Source organism: Danio rerio, chromosome 17, assembly GCF_049306965.1.
Source record: "Danio rerio strain Tuebingen ecotype United States chromosome 17, GRCz12tu, whole genome shotgun sequence".
NCBI lineage: Eukaryota > Metazoa > Chordata > Actinopteri > Cypriniformes > Danionidae > Danio > Danio rerio.
In genome coordinates, this window is record NC_133192.1 from 56206324 (window position 1) to 56227359 (window position 21036).

The 21036-nt window shown below is 41.0% G+C and overlaps 1 protein-coding gene across 1 annotated transcript in view; it reads left to right on the forward strand.

Moving 5' to 3' along the window:
- The window catches only part of galnt16 (UDP-N-acetyl-alpha-D-galactosamine:polypeptide N-acetylgalactosaminyltransferase 16), a 60741-nt gene that overhangs the window by 18311 nt on the left and 21394 nt on the right, over positions 1-21036 (forward strand). The window contains exons 5-6 of the mRNA XM_001339713.9: positions 10811-10876; positions 12147-12268. Of these exons, the coding sequence (XP_001339749.3) occupies positions 10811-10876; positions 12147-12268 (188 nt within the window). The remainder of the gene's footprint in view (positions 1-10810; positions 10877-12146; positions 12269-21036) is intronic.

Below are 21036 nucleotides of genomic sequence, written 5' to 3' on the forward strand. Positions count from 1 at the left end.
CTTACTGACTTACACCCCATTCACAAGGGGCTTCAGCGTCAACGCTTGACAGAGGGCGTGCCTGAAATTGAGGCTGACGCGATTGCCATAGCAGGGTCAGCCAATGACATAACCAACCCAGGCTCATTCTGAAAACGTAGTACCGCGGAGGTTTCTGGAGACCACGAAATACGTGGCCGGAGGTACGTATGGCTGCGATCCATTTTTTTTTAAAACAAACTCTGCGGTGTGACGCCGTTCCTTTCGGCGCTTGCTGGCCAGCCGCTCGCCTCCGTATGGAGGGCTTTCCCGCCGTAACCAGTTTGTCCTGTTAGCTTGTCATGTATGTCGTTGGACTGAAGGCCCAGAGAGGGGCGGACCACGACGACCGGGTTCGAGTCCGGGGAAGAGTGGCGCAAGAAAACAAAAACAAAATCCAAAAAAATCAAGTGAATGAGTTCATCACGGTGTGAGAATGCGGTCAAAATTTGAAAACATGGTAAAAATCAGACAAAGGATTTTCTTTTTCAGGACGGCTTTTGTTAATCGTCGTTGGTTGAGTTTAGGGAAGGAGGAGGGTGGGCCAGACGATTGGCCGGTCACACGGTCAATCATTCTGTCATTCAGGCGGAAGGTCGTTCCGACAGCGGTCTCTGGCGGTTTACGCGAGAATGGCGTGGGTGCAAATGACGCTTGTGAGAGACGTTCGAGACGCGAAAAAGTGCACAAAAAAAAAAACTGCAAAAAAAACTCCTGGGACGTATTTCGCGGTCTCCAGAAACGTCTGCGGGACTACGTTTTCAGAATGAGACTGGGTTGGAAATAAGTCAGCAATAGGCCACTGTCTGAGCTGGTGTATCTGCATACAACACTCTGATTAGCTGACGCTTGAACAGTTGAGCAAGTCCACTTTTACTCTTTCATGATGTGTGATTTATGTGGTTTTCTTTTTGTGAGCCAAAAAAAAAAAGTTCCCACAAGGTTAAAAGAATGACTGGTAATGCTATACTTGTGGGGACATTTGGTCCTCGTAATGTCATGAGTACATTATATACACACACACAAATGTAGTGTATTCTGCTTTTGCATGTGCTGATATGTGCGCTATGAGGATCTCTTAGTGAATGTTGCTCACTGTATGAACACTGAGCCTGTACTGTTGTCATGGAGTGGAAACAAACGGCACCATCAGAACTGAGCTCTCCTGTGATTAATGTTGCGCAGTGTTAGAGAGAGACGTGCGTTTGGCAAATGAGCTTTTTCCCTTTGCAGAGAACATGTTGAGCTCAGGCTTTTCTTTGGCATGAAGACCACACGAGCCTCAAAACACATGCGGATCTCAGTCAGAGTGAAGATAAGACTGCTCTGCCGATGGCTTCAGGTCTGATTCATGACAGCGACCGTTTCAGGTTTCTGAGCTAATATACTGGAGGTCTCCTCAGGGTTATGATCATGAGCCAGTTCAGTTCTGTGAAAATATGCCTGTGCATTTATGATTTCATAACAATAATAATATACACTGAATACGCTGTAAAAACAATGTTCTGTCAGATTTATGTTGTCTTTCAATACAAATATTGAATCATTCTTAAATCAGTATACTGTACGTTTACTTTAAGAAACAAAATGGTTTTGTTTTTTGAAAAATTCATTATTTTTTTCAAAATATTGTTTATAAAAACTAACAATCAATCAATCAAAAATAAAAAAAACAGTCAGTTGACATATTTGTGTTTGGAGTTTGCATGTTCTCCCCGTGTTGGCATGGGTTTTCTCCGGGTGCTCCGGTTTCCCCCACAGTCCAAAGACATGCGGTACAGGTGAATAGGGGGTAGTTTATGAGTGTGTATGGATGACTCCCAGTGGTGGGTTGCAGCTGGAAAGGCATCCGCTGCGTTAAACATATGCTGGATAAGTTGGTGGTTCATTCCACTGTGGTAACCCCTGATAAATAAAGGATTAAGCTGAAGGAACATTAATAGAAAAAGGGCTCACATTAGCTAAAGCTAACAGGCCAAACTGTGGCGCCCTGCTAATAACATGCAATAGGAGGTGTGTTGATGGTAGTGCAGTTCTAGTGTGTATTTAGAAACTACTATGTTTATTCTCAATAATTACTGCTTACAAATTAGCATCAGTGATGGCAGCTCGCAGATGTTCTGCCAGGGTTCAGGGCAACAACCTAAAGGCTGCCAGATTGCAGAGTTTCCTGACTGCCTCCATTCTGGAGAAACACACAGTCACTCACCCAAGCAAACCTGAGAATGAGCTTTAGTTTTCTGAAGGGCACTTTAAATCCTGTTACTGCCAGTGTTAATTAACACGCCTGATCTCCGATTTCATCAGCAGAAGCATGTGACCGGCGGATCTTCACATCTCAGTGTTTGGACACATGCAGATAATCGCAAGCACTTGGCAGATTTCTGCACTTTATCACCTTTTAGTGCTTTTTGCTGGTCAGGAGCTGCTGCTGTTACGAGTTACTACTTAAGTCTGGTTTATACTTTTGCGTCAAGGGATCGGTGTGTCCCACGGTGCATGCAACGCGTGTAGCTCAAGTGTGCCGCAAGCCTACGTTTGAGTGAAGGTTTCGGCCGTTAGATCGCCCCCTGGGGGCTGGCTGCAGTACAAGTCATAAAGCCCGCCTCCTCTGTGTTAATGAAGGAGACTTGAGCCCAAATAAAAAAAATATTACACTTGCAATAAAATGTCCCGAAAGATAGTTCTGGTGGATTAAGGCACTGGTTATTGTGCTGAAATAGGTGCAGATCTTCATTTTTGTAAACAGTTTGTTTTTAGCAGTAATTTAATGCTGGGCGTGTCATCGTGATTGACAGCTGTGATTGACAATTTATCAAAGCAGCGCGTCTGAGCTTCGGCAGGAGACTGAAGTGTTATTATTCGCTTACTGTGTTATTTTACCATGACAAAATGAGTTCAGCAGTAAACTATAGTTTCTGACATACATGATCCTGGTGGAACACTGTTTATTCGCTAAGTTCAGGGCTTTTTTCGGGCTTTATTAGTTTGCTGATACACGCCTAGCCACCCAGATAGCAAAACACAGTTCCGGCTAGATTCTCGCCTGCCGGAGACTTATCTCTTAGAGCTCAGACTGACTAATGTTACCTCTGCTGGACCTACTCCGGATGCCTGGACTCACTACCCAATTCCAGCCCGAGTCAATCGAGCCAGATGCGGCGGCCGAGCGAGCAGGCGCTGCCGCATGCGAGCCGGAATCAGCCCGCGACGCCGCGAGTAAGTTATGTGTTGCGGCCTGGAGCTGGCGCGATTGAATATATAAAACCCTCATATTTGTTAACGTTATTACATCCATTTGTGTTGATATGACAGCAAACGCATGCTGAGAAGTTCGGGGGGCGTAGTTGATTTTACATAAAGCGTTTGGTTGGAAGCTCGACTCTGCTCATTTTCGCGGCTCCTCCTCTGGCTCCATCAGACAATCCTTCTGCGCATGTCAAGGCTCCAATTTCAGCAGTCTTTTGCGACAGTTTGTGCCCGTCAAGCAGGCGTTTTGCCCTCAAGGCGTTCAATGGGAAAAAGGGCTGTCGCGTCGTCCATATTTTTTACAGTCATTGGTGTAGCTGTGCACTCATGCTTCTGCGCGCTGTTTCTGTTGCTCTGCAATACACTTCCGAAACTCTAGTTGTCAGTGAGGTATTTATGTTTCACTGTGTTGAGTTTATTCGCTGGTGTTTTGTTTTTTTGTGAACGCTTCCTTAATGTACAAGTAGTTCAAACTTGCTCATTTTGAGACTGGAACTGGCGGACGTGCAACAACTTTAACCATGAGGTAAACACAAAACAACAGTTTCAATCCCGAGCTCCTTCACGGGACTTCACACTTGTATACAACGGCTCCATCGGGCTTGCGTTGCTCTCGACCCCACCCACACTCGTCAGCGCTACCAAACCGACCAATCACAGAGCTTGCACTACGCGTCCTTGCGACATGTAGTTAAATTTTTGGAGTAGTGCGCATCAGCGACGCCGACAGCCACAGTGAGGGCTATGCGTCCACGCAGGCCCGGATTGGCTAATCGGGAGGACCGGGAGAATTTCCGGTGGGCCGGTCCGTTTTTTGGCCGGTGTCCCTAGCTGCTTGCACTTTCAGCAGTCGCACTTTTTAAAAAAATTTTTATTTATTTGACCGTAGTCTCACTCTTTTTATTCATTATTTTGCCGCAGCTCCTCGATTTGTATTTATTTTCTCGCAGTCCCATGAGCAAAATGCAGCCTGCAGATTAATGATGACGTAACAATTATTCTACCCCAAACAGCGGCACCTTAGTGAATATAAGAATTCGAATAATTAAAATTAATAAACATTACACCTGCTCAATGAAAATCAGATGATTCACTACATTCATAAATATGACATAAACTGATCAGAAATCTAGAAAGGGGACGAGAAGTTGGGACTTGCTCAATTTATCAAGCGCTGACGGAAGCGTCAGGCAATCAGATCGCTGTATGCAAATACACCAGCTCAGAGAGTAGCCTATTGCTGACTAATTTCATTGGCTTATGCTGCTTTGACAATCGCGTCAACCTCAACTTCAGACACGCCCTCTTGCCATATTTTGAGAAAAATAATGCTTAAAAATTATTTATTGGAAAAACCTGAAAAGATTTCAGAAAAAGCAACAGAAACTACTGCAGAACACAGCTTTTGGGCAAATTTCTGAATTTTTTATATGCCCGGATTATTAAAAATGTAATATTTAACATTTATTTATTTCAAAAACGATAAGTCTGATTGGCATGAGGAGATATAGCATAAATCTTGAATGCAAAAGGCACATTTTGACCAAATTTGGGCCTTGTAGCATGAACCGCCTAGGAAGAGATGCGTTTGTTTTCGAGGACTGAGTAGTATAACAGTATGTTGGCTTTCTCAAGCGAGCATAACGAATTGATTGGTTTGCTTGTTGTTATTTTTTTGGTATAAGAGACAAAATGTGTAATCCATTAAAAAGTTAAAACAGACAACTCAGCATTACAGCTGACAAAGAGTTTATTAAATTACTTAGCAGCACCCCAGGGGTCACACTCGAACACACACTAGCAACCCCAGAGCAGCCTAGCATTGTGATGAGCAGAAGATCATTTGTTATGCAGAACATTCCTTCATAATTAAGGCTGAATCTAAATTCCTCACGTCCAATTTCCTTCTTTGATACGCGTCGCAGCATCAGTCCACACACACACACACACACACACACGTTTGTGAGCCACACGCTAGTTGAAAGGCTCAGTGTGAATGTGTGTGTCAGATCAGCAGGACATCTGGCATTACAGTGAGTGTGACTTGACTTTTGTCCTGACAGTAATCTGTGGTTTATCCTCCCCGACACCATCTGCCACTCTTCCGGTCTTCTTTCTCCAACATATGCAACACACACCCACCACCACCACCATAGACAATATGTACTTGTTTTTATGTCCCGGTTGGGACTTAAACCTAAATGTACACAGACTCATGGGGACTTCAAATTGAGGGCAAACATGCTCATAAATCAGACAGAAGGAAGTGTTTTGAAAATGTAAACATGTTTCCTGTGAGGGTTGGCTTTAGGGGTTGGAGAGTATATGTAGCGGAGGCCAGCTAGCGAAGTGCTTTGCAGGTAAACCTCACTCCTCTGACCTCTAAAGGTGCTCTAGCGACAGACACTAGAGGCCATTGTCTTTAGCCTTCTTGTTCGAGCAATCAACTCCCATGCGTAAAGATGCCAGTTCGATCCCAGCTCAGAGCAGGTTGGGTGTTGTAGGACTGGTGGGGTTATATATATATATATATATATATATATATATATATATATATATATATATATATATATATATATATATATATATATATATATATATATATATATATATATATATATATATACGGTTTTGTATAGTAGAACCATCATTACGTCTATGAGAATCGCTACCGGTATGTAGGGCCAAGTGTATGTGTGTGTGGGTTACTGTGTTTTACAGGGACACCAAGATGTATATTGACATGGGTTTGAAATTGTTGTACTGTATTAAGCTTGTTTACAGGGTCATACCTCGTGTCCCGGTAAACGCTTAAAAATCATACTTAACGCGGGTCTTTTAAATTGTAAAATTCGCCTCAGATTCCTTGTGAAGAATGGGTTTAGGGGTAGGGTCATTTAATAAGTATTTTTTACCATATAAAATACCAACGCAATCTCACGGCAATTCGTAACGTTTTGATTTAATAAGCATTTTTTACCATATAAAATACCAACGCAATCTCACGGCAATTCGTAACTTTTTGATTTAATAAGCATTTTTTACCATATAAAATGCCAACGCAATCTCACGGCAATTCGTAACTTTTTGATTTAGTGTCTAATTCGTTTGAATTCGTACGATCTAATTCGTACAATTTAGTATGATTTGCTCATCCTCCAATGACGGTTGGGGCTAGGGGTGGGGTTAGATGCCACGCCTCCTTTTTAAAATTGTAAATTTTCGTACAACTTAACTTATACGAATTCGTACGAATTAGCCACTAAACAGACAAAACGTAAAATACTTACGTTTCCTTTTGAAATCAGGCTGAAAATACTCCTAGGGAAGGACAACATGTCAAATCTTTCAAAAAATAACTTTAATTACAGTGGCAGTATGCATGGAACATGTAATATCGGACAGGAACATGTCACATTATTGCTGCTATTTATATTTTATTGCACTGCTATTTATATTTATCATCAATTATCAGTCATCATAAAATAATAATAATAATGTAATAATGTAATAATTTTTACAGTGAAGAATAGAAAAGATATTGTCTGATAGAAAAAAAAATATTAACACATATGTGTGTTCTTAAAGTTTACTCTTCAATTTACAATAATCTAATGTGCTCTGCTTTTAGAATATGCAGATCAATCATCCTAAAACTTGATGAAATCACAAATCTTTGATAAAATAACTTTTTAAAGTGGATGCATGCATGGAAAATATATTCTTTGACAAAAATTAACACATTTAACCATCAATTATACAATAATTTGAGTCAAATGTACAACAATCTGATTTGAGCTTGTATTAATATGCTCATATCAATCATTATAAAATAGATAAAACAGAAGAAGAATCTTAGTCTTTATTATTCAAAGTCATGTTATTATGAGTGTGTTAATGTGAACAATGAGCCTGAAAATAAAGTTATATTAATATCCACAGCAACACTCTTGCATAATACCTAGCTGATTAAAAAAGGCTGCACCACGCTCCTTTTTTTCTTGTCAACAAAAAGGCAGTGCGGTGCACCTCAGGTGTTTGGAATGTAAATGCGCGTTCAGTGTTATCGGCCCCTTAGGTTGTAGTCTTTAAAAACAGCAATACTTTCTTGGCATATTAGACATACCGCTTTCTGTCCTATATTGGTGAAGAAGTATTTTGTTGTCCATTCTTCCTTACACAAACGACATTCAGAGTCTATTGTGTTTTGCCTGACTCATTTTCAGTCATGAACGTTCGAGTGCAATTTAATATCCGAGAGTGTGTTCTAATTCTGGCTGCACTAACTGTACCGCGTGCAATACTGCCATCAAATGGCGCTCACTTGTATTGCATCATTAATTTACTAATTCCGAAACCAAACCTTTCCCAGAGATGGGTTTCGGCTGGAAGGGCATCCGCTGCGTAAAAACTTGCTGGGTAAGTTGGCGGTTCATTCCGCGGTGGCGACCCCGGATTAATAAAGGGACTAAGCCGACAAGAAAATGAATGAATGAATGAAACCAAACCGTTACTCAGAAGCAGCATTTTTAAAACTTTAAAGAATTTACTGAAAAAGCCTCCCAAGATGAAGAAGACATAAAAGCAGTGATTTTTCATATTTATGTAGGCTAGAAAATAATATGTTTTGTAATATTTTAATCCTTTATATTTATATCCTATATCTATTCTTATTATATCCTATATATATCCTTAATATTTAAATTTTTTCATATGTAAAGATATTTGCCTATTGCTCTCTTGTGCGTATTAAGCAGTGTGTAAGCGAGGCGCAACTCTGCGCCGGAGTTTAGACCGGGTTAGTTTTGGTCTAATGAAAAATCTATTATAGTTTCTCAAAATAGCAACGCGCCAGCGGTCCACCTCAGAACATATGAGCGCTAATGCATTTGCTATTTAAACAGCGTAGCGCAACGCCTCAAAACAACTCTTGCGCCAAGCTGAAACTACCAAAAGACTACTGCGCCGCGCCTTGCGCCACACTGCGCCGGGTGTGTGTTAGCGTCTGTGTTTAGACGCGCTCCTTCTCTGATGATGTCAGTTTGATGCTTCAGACACAATATTCTTAGCCACGCCCCTCTTGCTTGCTTCAAGGCAATGATGCACAAAATGAAAGCCACGGCCCCTACTCAGTATTCAGATTCAGTCTTCATACTGAAGTTATAGTCTCAGCAACATGAATGTATTATGAACTATAATAATATTTCAGAGTATTGCTGTTTTTGACTATGTTCAATCTTACTGTATTCTTATTAAAGTATCGTCAGTCAACACATTCAGCTCGTGTTGAAAACAGCTTTCTTTCACTCTGCTTCGGTGTGTTTCTACTGATCCGCATCAGCAGGAGAATGCAGATCTCCAATAAGCATTAGTGCAAGGAAAGTGAATGAATATCATTTAATTAAAGAGCTGAAGCAGTTCTGCTGCTGGTGTCTGGCCTGTCAGGGGTTTTCATTTTCCCTGCGGTTCCTCTAGAGGGCTAGATTTACCTGATTTGTGTGTTGTGATCCAGCTGTAATTAATCCTTCCTCCTCAAAGGTCACACACGCGCAAGTCAGTGTGTGTGTGTGTGTGTGTGTGTGTGTGTGTTTCTTTCATGGAGTGTTTATGTGGCTCTTTTTTGTTACATCCTTACCTGCTAATGCTTTATATTATAAGTATAGTTCACCTAAAATGAAACATTCTGTCATCATTCACTCACCCTTCACTTGTTTGAGTTTCTTTCTCCTGTTAAACGTAATATTTTTGAAGCAAGCTGGAAACCTGTAATCATTGACTTCCATAGGATTTGTTTACTATGGACTGGGGTGCCATTTGAGGGGTAAACGTTAGGACAATTCCAAGGGCCCACACAATTTATAGACATATTATTATGGGCCCAAATGACTACTCCACCCCCCCCAAACCCCCCCCCCCCCCCCCCCACACACACACACACACACCACCCCCACCCCCACCCATGCACTTCACTTTTGTCAGCTAAAACACACCCTAAGGCCCCGTTTAATCTGGTGCGTTTTAGTTTTAAAACGGTGTTTTAGATCAATAACGATCCGCGTCCACACTAGCGTTTCACCTAGCGTCTCTGAACATATCTCCATCCACACTACGCCACCAAAAACGTATATCACGTGACCATTGGCGCACTCTGGGTATGCGCGTTCTAGTATAAACAGAAAGCATGCGTCTCGCTCGGCATTTGGTTATTGTTAGTCAACAAACGCCGGTTGAACATTAAACGCGATGGCAAAGAAAGCAAGAGAGGTATTTTTGTGGACAGACGACGAGGTCGAGTTGTTACTAAACGTAACAAATGAATAACTGCACAATGGCACCTAAAACAGACAATAGTGCAAGCAACGCTCACATTTCTGTGTCCATGTTGTTGTTTACAGTACTGTCTTCCGGTAGCGTTAAAGCCATGTGTTATAACCATGTGATAGGGGCATGACGAATAAGGGAAGGATACGCAATGACACAAAAGCCCCAATCAGGCAGCGAATCTCAGCAGCCCCGCCTCCGTTTTCAGATGTCTCCGTTTTTCCTCATCCACACTGAAACGGAGCAGCAGCGTTTTAGAATGAAAACAGCCTCTCCAGCGTTTCCAAAAAGCTCAGTTTTCGGCGCTCAAGAACTTCGGCGTAGTATGGACAGATGGCGTAACCGTAGCAAAACCTATGTGTTTTAAAACGAAAACGCATTAGTGTAAACGGGGCCTAAATCAACCTGTCCGCGACATCCCCTACTTCTTTCTAATCTGCGAACCTCCCCCCTCCACCTCAGTCTACACTTTCGTCAACAAAAGGTTGTCATAGGGCCTGTGCCGGCCAGCGGCGTCCCTAACTATGGATATCTGCAACTGTGTTTCCATCCACCTCCAGACACGTATGTGAACAGATAGCTGCTATGATACAGAGTATCCCCGCTCTACCGTTACAAGTTGAATGTCTTCAGCAGATATTTGATAATATCGTAATATTTCAGATTTTTGTAGTCATACGGCTCTGGATAACTCAAAACAGTGACCCCTAGTTGCCCTGTAGTCATCTTAACAACACAAACACTGGTGTCAAGCCAACGGAAACCCCGCCTCTGCTTTCATTTGACTGAAGAATGAAAAAGAAGTAATTGACATATCACACTTCAGCTTAGAGGTGCGGGCGCACAGTGTGCGGCGGTTTAAACGCAAGGCAAACAGACCGCATAAACAGAGAGCGAATCACATGGCACTTCTCGTGAAGAGTAGGGGTGTGAGCCTGGTGTCCTCGCCAAATTCCCTCTCGGCCAATCCCAATCATCCCATCCACTGAATTGGCTCCATCACTGTCTCTCCTCCTATAGCTGGTGTGTGGTGAGCACACTGGTGCTGTTGTCCTGTGGCTGCCGTCGCATCATCCAATCGCTTTGGGTGTATGGCCATACACAATAAATGTGCTACATAAATACACATTACATTACATTACATGTTGATACACACACTCCTTCAGGATGCCTATAGGAGCATTCTGGATAATATGACATCTCTCTTTCTCTCTATTTGCAGCTGAAGACTGTCGGCTGCTCTCTCAGATCCCGAAGGTTCGCTGCTTGAGAAATGAACGGCGGGAAGGTATGAACGAAATAAGCGATAAAACATGCTGAATGTTACAGTATGTCAAGACTACTTCATTTTAACAGCACTCTAAAGTCTTACAGTGATAAATAGGAAAATAGCAGGAACAAATTTCACCCATTTTAAAGTCGGAGACATCGAATTATATTGAAATGACCATAAATACAAGTTCATATTTGCATATAAAATGTTATATATGCAACATATATTTCAACAGACTGGCTGTTTAAATTTTTTTTCAAGCATTGAAATTACGTATATATTCTTACAAATTCAAATATATTAGCTATAATTGTATATTTGCGTTCATATATGGCCATTTATGAACATATATGAATCTAAACACCATATATAATATAATAAATGTCTAATATATTTGATTTCAATGGTTGAATAAAATGCAATATTTTGAAATATACATTGCAGATATGACATGTGAAATCCAGATATGAACTTGTTTGTGTGTGTGTGTGTATATATATATATATATATATATATATATATATATATATATATATATATATATATATATATATATATATATATATATATATATATATATATTAGGGATGCAGGATATATCGGAGGCCATATCGTTATCGGCTGATAAATGCTATTTTTAAGATTATCGTTATCGATCCGATGTCCTAATTAGGCCGATATCTTTAAGCCGATAAATTACGTAATTGTTGCCGCGCACGCGTGGTAAACAAAAACTTTACGGAAGGTTTTTAATCTAATATAATTATTTGTTATTATCAACGCGTTGCTTCCCATGTGTTGTTGATGTAAGATTGTATTCAGTTTGATCGGAATATTCAGATTGATTATAACAAGCGCGCGTAAGAGCTTTCACCGCGTGCGTATACACATAGAACTGACAGCCTTGAGCCTTCACAGATCAACAGGGGAGAGCCTAGGTGCACCGGTCACTGAATATATATATATATATATATATATATATATATATATATATATATATATATATATATATATATATATATATATAATAGAGTGCTACATAAATAGGGCTTTTTAGGATTTAGATTTATTTCTTACACTGAACTTTTTTTATACTGTAATCTTATACTGAGAAGAGAGACCTTGTTATGTCATATATGTTTCCCTATATGCCCATATATATGACCTATAAGCTTCATTTGTACTCTAGTTTAAGAAGAAGCTTGTTTGCAGAGTTTTATTGTGGAGCAGTGAATGTGTGATGGCCTTATCTCTCGTATGTGTCTAATGATCACGTGTTGCTCAGGTCTGATCAGGTCTCGGGTCAGAGGAGCGTCTGCGGCTTCAGCCTCCATCCTGACCTTCCTGGACAGCCACTGCGAGGTCAACACTGACTGGCTGCAGCCCATGATCCAGAGAGTCAAAGAGGTGCGCTCACATCACACACAAACCGCTGACAGGGGATAAAGGCTCGGTTCACCACAAAATAATAAACTGTCATCACTGTCAGATTGTCTTGAGTGTAGGACTCGTTTTCACAACACAACCTTTATAGGTTTTCCAAATCCCACTTTCATTTACGAGTTCTCTCGCATCATGAGATGTGCGCTTCAGAATCACCGGAAGCAGTAGGTCATTCGGGTACTACTCGTATATTGTTTTTTAAATACTACGAATTCGGACATACTATTCAGCTCGCATACTGTTTTTATGTACTTTATAGAAGGGAAAGTATGCGATTTCTGTCGCAGCTGTTGTTTTTGCTGTCAGAAAGTTATGTTTATGTTAACATGAAGTTGCTAGGCATGTGAGATTGACAGGCGGATTGGTGCAGCGGCAGCAGTAATGCAGTCGATGTGTCATTCCGTTGTGGGAAAGAAGGAGCTCTATAGAAAAATCCAGCTTAAACCAGCCTAGGCTGGTTGGCTGGTTTTAGCTAGTCGACAAGCCTGGTTTTAGAGGGGTTTTGGCCATTTCCAGGCTGGTTTCCAGCCATTTCCAGCCTGATCTTAGCTGGTCAGGCTGGGATATGACCAGCTAAAACCAGCTTGACCAGCCTAGCCAGGCTAGAAGTCCAGCCAAAACCAGCTATGTCCAGCTTAAACCAGGCTGGTGAAGCTGGTTTTAGCTGGATTTAGCTGGTCATTTTCCAGCCTGACCAGCTAAGACCAGGCTGGAAATGGCCAAAACCCCTCTAAAACCAGCCTGGTCAACCAGCAAAAACCAGCCAACCAGCCTAGGCTGGTTTAAGCTGGATTTTTCAGCAGGGAGTTGAGCCAAATCTACGTCCCTACTCTCACCTATGGTCATGAGCTTTGGGTCATGACTGTGGCCCCGTTTACACTAATGCGTTTTAGTTTGAAAACGCATAAGTTTTGCTACGGTTACGCCATCCGTCCACACTACGCCGGAGTTCTCGAGCGCCGAAAACGGAGCTTTTTGAAAACGCTGGAGAGGCCGTTTTCATTCTAAAACGCTGCTGCTCCGTCTCAGTGTGGATGAGGGAAAACAGAGACATCTGAAAACGGAGGCGGGGCTGCAAACGTTCGCCTATCTGATTGGGGCTTTTCTTCAATATTAAGTAGCCCACACACAGTTCAGTCCTGCATCCTCTTCTTGTAAGTCAAGACTTCACAAGTTTGATCAAGGCTGCATCTCTTCTTCTCAGTTTGATATGGAAAACATACCGAAGACACGGGTAAATCTTCAAAGGGAACAGTGTACTTTATAATTTCATTCACATCACCCTGGCTACGTTGTTTCACTTTCTCAACAATAAAATGTAAACATGATTTAAGGAACTGCCTATTTTCTTTTTAATATTAGCAACTTAACAGACAGCAGAAATGCTAAGTGCCGTGCTGCATATATGAGCGTCATCTTCACTGTGTGGATATTTATAACAAAACGGAGCCTATAACAACTGCCTCCTTTCAATTTCAGTGAAAATACGAAACACACCCTCTCTTTTGCTGGATATCAGTTTTAATAATCGATAATTATAAAAGTATAACAATACAATAAGTTTATACATTGTAGGAAATAAAGGCAAGCGATTAGTCAATGTACCTGGATTAATCATTAACTTATCTTTGCGCTTAACCAAAACATGTTACCCGTGAACAAGTAACTTAATAGATTCCAATGATCAAAGTCACAGAATTGGCCTATGTCGTTAGATAAAGACAACAACATGAATGAAATATCACGTTTAGCAAATATAGCGAGATTAGATCCAGCGGGAGATGCTTGATGAGCAGTCGAGATATATCCAGCTGCAGGCCCGCAGAACCACACACGTTTGAGGCACACACAATCTAGGACACACAATCTAGGCAAACCATATATGGTAACTGACTCTTTAGCATTATCGCCACCTATTGAATTTCACAAATATGGTTTCCCATTTCAGTCAATTTTATTATTATATCGTAACGATCATTTTAAAGTCTCTGCAGTTTCTGAACTTAAATTATGTCAATAAAAATAATTGGTTAAAGACACTTATGACTTTATTCATGTGTCCATATACACAAAGAAAACATTATAGACCGTCTAATTGTTGGATTAAGTGTAATAAACTAATTCAAGCTCTTAATATTATCATACTTCGTTAAAATCACGTTGTTGTAAAGGTAATAAAGACTGATCAGCTATAATGACTGATTAAAAACTGTTCACTCTATTATATTGAATGGCGATCGGAAACAATGCTCCCCATTCGGCCGTCTCAATCGCAATATTTGTGAAATAAAGTAAAGTAAACACTATTGTTTATTGTGTACAATATTTATTAATCAAATATATCAAAATATATCGATGACGATGTCCAAAAAGACGTTATAACTTTAACATCCGTCATAACCATATATGGTTTGCCTAGATTGTGTGTCCTAGATTGTGTGTGCCTAAAACGTGTGTGGTTCTGCGGGTCTGCAGCTGGATATTATTGGAGAAGTCCGACAAGCAGAGCTCTCATCTGGGTAGAAATGCTGGAGCGCTTGCCCGAGAGTGTGTGTGTGGTCACATGATGTGCGTTTTCATCGTTTTGGTGTAGACGGAGAGCTGTTCAGAAACGCTGGGTAAAACGCGAGTGTGGACGCGGATCGTTTTCATTCTAAAACGCCGTTTTAAAACTAAAACGCACTAGTGTAAACGGGGCCTGTAAGGACAAGATCTCAGATAAGAGCGGCCAAAAAGAGATTCCTTCACAGGGTGGCAGGGGCGCACCCTTGTTGATAGTGTTAGGAGCTCTGTCACCCAGGAGGGGCTCGGAGTAGATCCTTGAGAGAAGTCAGCTGAGATGACTCAGAGATCTGTTTCGAATTCCTCCTGGTGTTCCAGGCATTTCCCATCGGGAAAAGACCTCGGGGAAGACCCAGGACATGCTGGAGGGACTATGTTTCTCGGCAGGCCTGGGAATGCCTCAAGATCCCATCAGAGGAGATGGAGGAAGTGTCTGGATAGAGGCAATTCTGGGGCTCTCTCCTGAGACTGCTGCTTCGGAGAAGTGGAAGAATATGAATAAATGAATCCTGATGCTGTGTTCACACCAAACACAGAACACGCGGATATTCGCGCGTAAATAGCCACGTGAACATTTAAGTTTACTTGCTTCATTCGCGCGGTAAACCCTGCTTCATCCGCTTCATTTGTGCGTCAAATTCACTTCAGAACAGACGCGGATTCGCGTGATGGGCAGGGCTTCTGTCTGCCCGATGACTCAAGCTTCGTTGCTGAAAATAACAGTGTTTATGTGCTTTTTAAACGCTGAAAAACAGTGTTGATACGTTTAGGGTCGTGTCTGAGTCCACTACATCATTTTAGAGGTGCATCCAGCTCTGTGAGCTCATACCCTCCTCCAGAATCTTAACCTGGATGATGGAGTCTTTCAGCGCTGCTTCTGACTGAGCCAAGCCCAGTTGGATGAACTGTTGTTGGTGTCAGCTGGAGGACTTCCCCGAGCACACCAACAACGGGTGTACATCATGCTGTGTTCACACCAGACACGGAACGCACGGATAAATCATGCTATTCGCGTTTAAATAACCACGTGAACATTAGAGGTTACTCACTTCATTCGCGCGTCAAACCCCGCTTCATTTGCACCTCAAATTCACTTCCTAACAGACGCGGATTCGCTTGATGGGCAGAGCGTCTGTCTGCCCGGTGACTCTAGCTTCATTGCTAAATGGCTAACATGGATTTTATGAAGAAAATAACAGTGTTTGTGTGCTTTATGAAGGCTGAAAAACAGCGTGGATACGTTTAGGGTCGTGTCTGAGTCCACTACATCCTTTCAGAGGTGCATCCAGCTCTGTGAGCTCATAAACTCCTCCAGAAACTGAACCTGGCTGATGGAGGCTTTCAGCGGTGCTTTTGACTGAGCCCAGCCTAGTTTGATGAACTTTTTGTCGGTGTCGGCTGGAGGATTTCCCACGCGACACCTACAACAGGCAATACGTCACAATCACGCCCCCACAAGAGCAAGCTCCTGACTGGTTAACGCGGCGCGAATGTCCACTAAAGTTCAGATTTTTTAACTGGAATGATTCGTATGAAACGCACGTTAACCGCGACAAATGCTCAATTTGGGGCACGCCATTAGCGCATATCGCGCCATTCTCACCTTGCAATTTGCATCACTCGCGCCGCGCCATTCACACATATCGCGCCGCAGGATGTCTATTCGCGCGTTTGCATTGACCTAACATGTAAATCACTCGCGCTTGACGCGCGTTCCGCATCTTGTGTGAACACAGCATCACAATCACACCCCCACAAGAGCAAGCTTCTGATTGGTTAATGAGGCGCGAATGTCTGCTAAAGTTCAGATTTTGAACTTGAGGGATTTGTGTGAAATGCACGTTAAGCGCGTCAAACACGCAAAACGCTCAATTCATGCCGCGCCATTCACGCGTATCGGTTGGAGTGCGACCTGTTTTTTTTTTTTTCTAAAAACGTGCTGAATAGCTCTTCCCTGCCGCTATATTGGTTCATATTAGCTGTCAATCACTCAAGACTTTCCGCTGTCAGATGACAGGGAGGGAGCTTTTGGATGGCTCTGCAGCGAGCACCACTTGTGTGAGCTTTTGTGACCGCGGGGAATGCAAACGGCTGAAGAGTGAAAAGTACACTGAATCTCGATGCGTTGCATGCGCTGCGTGTTCAGCCAACACAATCTCACGGCAATTCGTAACTTTTTCATACGTTTCCTCGTGAGATCAGGCTGCAACAGCGCAAATGTCTGCTAAAACACCATCGCCAAAGAAGCTTGCCTTTACTGAGTTTAAACTGATGCGGGTTATAACAAGGAACAGTATTGCGACGGTGGTTATTGGGAGAATAGTGCTCTTCCCCCCTCATATTGGGCCGGCTGACTCGCATGCTTTTCCACAAACACAGAAAAAAGAAATTCAGCGCGTAACGAGGCTGAGCATTAAAACGACAAGAACCGAAACCAAAACTTTTAAAAGTGAGAATTTTTCTCTTTTCTTTTGTCCGTTCTTTCTTGAGGTGTATATTATTTTTCTATTTAATTACTGATGACTGCTTTGCACCTTTCAGCATCGAATCGAATGATTTATTATAATATTTTGTTTGTTTTGTAGCAGAAATAGGCCAGTATTTATTAAATTGACATGCATATAAAAACAGCAGTACAAAATAAATATTTCTTACTGCAATGCTTCATTTGTGTTTGATGCAAACCATCAATTTATTTTCCATAGAGTAACAGCAGGACTTTATATAGCAGATAACTTACATTAAAGCACATTCAAGCGGCGTGATGATGAGAAATATAATTCATTGTTAGTATTATTGTCATCATCGTCATCATTAATATTTTATAATTATTCAAAATTAATTTTGGAAATATTGCACAAATATTAAATCATCACAGCATTAGTTAGATAATTGTTTCTGGGTTTTGTTAGTCCCAAATGATGCTGTTTTCAAATACAATAAATCCCTTAATATACAACTTGTCAATATCATTAATTTTTGGTGGGTGCTCCTAAATTTTTTCTGGTGCTCCTAAATTTTTCAGGTTGGGAGCACCAGTGCTACCAAGTAGGAAAGTTAATTTCGAGCCCTGATGTAATTCACTCGCGCTTAACACGTGTTCCGCATCTGGTGTGAACCCAGCATTATACCATATTAGAGACTTGCAAAGAAGCAAAGATTTGTTCGGGTGTGAATGAGCCGGAAGTCCTTGATCACACTGAACATGCTTTTTGTGATGAGAGGCACCTTTTTTAATGGTTTATTAATGGCCGCAACAGAAATCAGCTAAATTAGTGAACACTGAAATGCACGCAGTAATTTTGACCGCTATGGTAGTTCAACATAAAAATAATCCAAACTCTTGTGTCTTGTAATTTTTATAAAATAACAATGTTAGAAAGTATTTTAGGAAATGTCAGGGTGTTACTGATAGGTGGGTTTTCTATTAACAAAGTTATTCAGTAAAGACTTTTAAAACAGTCAAACTGAACACCTCAGTAGTTACAAATGGACAACGTCGAAAATCATTTCAGACTGAGTTTATGTCGTTATGAGTAGGTTTGTGTGTTAAAATGTTTATGTAAAATGACAACATTAGAACATTATAACCTTGCTTCCGTTACTTTTGCTTCTTATTCTTGCTAAAAAAGCATCCAGTCTCTCATACTGATGCCATGAACTGTCATCAACATGAACCAGACGAGCAAACGTGTGGATAATCACACCACAATAACCAGCCTGACAGACGCTCACACTGCTCGGTGTGTCATAACACTCAGTAGAATCCAATTCACAGTTTGCCATTATGGATTCAATTCATTTCTATCTGTTCTCCAAACAAGTCTGTCTTTAGTGCGCAGCATTGTTCTGTGTATTCATGGGAAACACTGATCATGTTTACTTCAGAACCGTTTTTGCTTCATATTTTACATTAGACATCAAGCAGTGACGCAAACAGAACTACAGTTGTTTACTGTGCGAAATGAAACACAAATGTCCCAAACCTCCAACACTGAAACAAAGGCAACATAATATGCAAATGACGTAGTTTTTAGATCACTGATGACATCTAAATGTGACTTGAATAGCTCTCAGCACAATGGTCATGTTTATCTCTACTGCCTCTACTCATATTTAATACAGTCTAGGTCTTAGTTTATTTTAATGAATGGACGAGGTACACAAATCAGACACTAAAAGTAAAAATTTTTAATAAGATAATAGTTCATTAAAAGTAAAAAATATTCCTTTTTAATATTACTTGTAGTGCAAAAGTGCTTGCTTTTTAATTTACTTCAAAAATAAAAGTAAAGGCACAGCTAATTATTAACTGGAGACTCACTATTAACAGATGACTTCAATCAGAGAGTTGTTTACCAGAGACTCACTCTGAATGGATCTTTTGAATCAGTGAGTTGTTTACTGGAGACTCACTCTGAATGGATCTTTTAAATCAGTGAGTTGTTGACCAGAGACTCATATTGAATGAATCCATTGAATCAGTGAGTTTTTTACTGGAGACTGAATCTGAAGGAATCAGTTGAATCAGTGAGTTGTTTACCGGAGACTCACTCTGAATGGATCAGTTGAATCATTAAGTTGTTTACTGGAGACTCACTCTGAATGGATCTTTTGAATCAGTGAGTTGTTGACCAGAGACTCATATTGAATGAATCTGTTAAATCAGTGAGTTGTTTACCCGAGACTCACTCTGAATGAATCCATTGAATCAGTGAGTTTTTTTTACTCGAGATTGAATCTGAATGGATCAGTTGAATCAGTGAGTTGTTTACCGGAGACTCACTCTGAATGGATCAGTTGAATCATTAAGTTGTTTACTGGAGACTGAATCTAAATGGATCAGTTGAATCAGTGAGCTGTTTGCCAGAGACTCACTCTGAATGGATCTTTTGAATCAGTGAGTTGTTTACTGGAGACTCACTCTGAATGGATCTTTTAAATCAGTGAGTTGTTGACCAGAGACACATATTGAATGAATCTGTTAAATCAGTGAGTTGTTTACCCGAGACTCACTCTGAATGAATCCATTGAATCAGTGAGTTTTTTTACTGGAGACTGAATCTGAATGGATCAGTTGAATCAGTGAGTTGTTTACCGGTGACTCACTCTGAATGGATCCGTTGAATCATTAAGTTGTTTACTGGAGACTGAATCTGAATGGATCAGTTGAATCAGTGAGCTGTTTGCCAGAGACTCACTCTGAATGGATCTTTTGAATCAGTGAGTTGTTTACTGGAGACTCACTCTGAATGGATCTTTTAAATCAGTGAGTTGTTGACCAGAGACACATATTGAATGAATCTGTTAAATCAGTGAGTTGTTTACCCGAGACTCACTCTGAATGAATCCATTGAATCAGTGAGTTTTTTTACTGGAGACTGAATCTGAATGGATCAGTTGAATCAGTGAGTTGTTTACCGGTGACTCACTCTGAATGGATCCGTTGAATCATTAAGTTGTTTACTGGAGACTGAATCTGAATGGATCAGTTGAATCAGTGAGCTGTTTGCCAGAGACTCACTCTGAATGGATCAGTTGAATCAATGAGTTGTTACTGGCGACTCACTCTGAATGGATCAGTTGAATCAGTGAGTTGTTTACTGGAGACTCACTCTGAATGGATCTTTTAAATCAGTGAGTTGTTGACCAGAGACTCATATTGAATGAATCTGTTAAATCAGTGAGTTGTTTACCCGAGACTCACTCTGAATGAATCCATTGAATCAGTGAGTTTTTTACTGGAGACTGAATCTGAATGGATCAGTTGAATCAGTGAGTTGTTTACTGGAGACTCACCCTGAATGGATCAGTTGAATCATTAAGTTGTTTACTGGAGACTGAATCTGAATGGATCAGTTGAATCAGTGAGCTGTTTGCCAGAGACTCACTCTGAATGGATCAGTTGAATCAATGAGTTGTTACTGGAGACTCACTCTGAATGGATCAGTTGAATCATTAAGTTGTTTACTGGAGACTGAATCTGAATGGATCAGTTGAATCAGTGAGCTGTTTGCCAGAGACTCACTCTGAATGGATCAGTTGAATCAATGAGTTGTTACTGGAGACTCACTCTGAATGGATCAGTTGAATCAGTGAGTTGTTTACAGGAGAATCACTCTGAATTGATCTTTTGAATCAGTGAGTTGTTACAGGAGACTCTCTCTAAA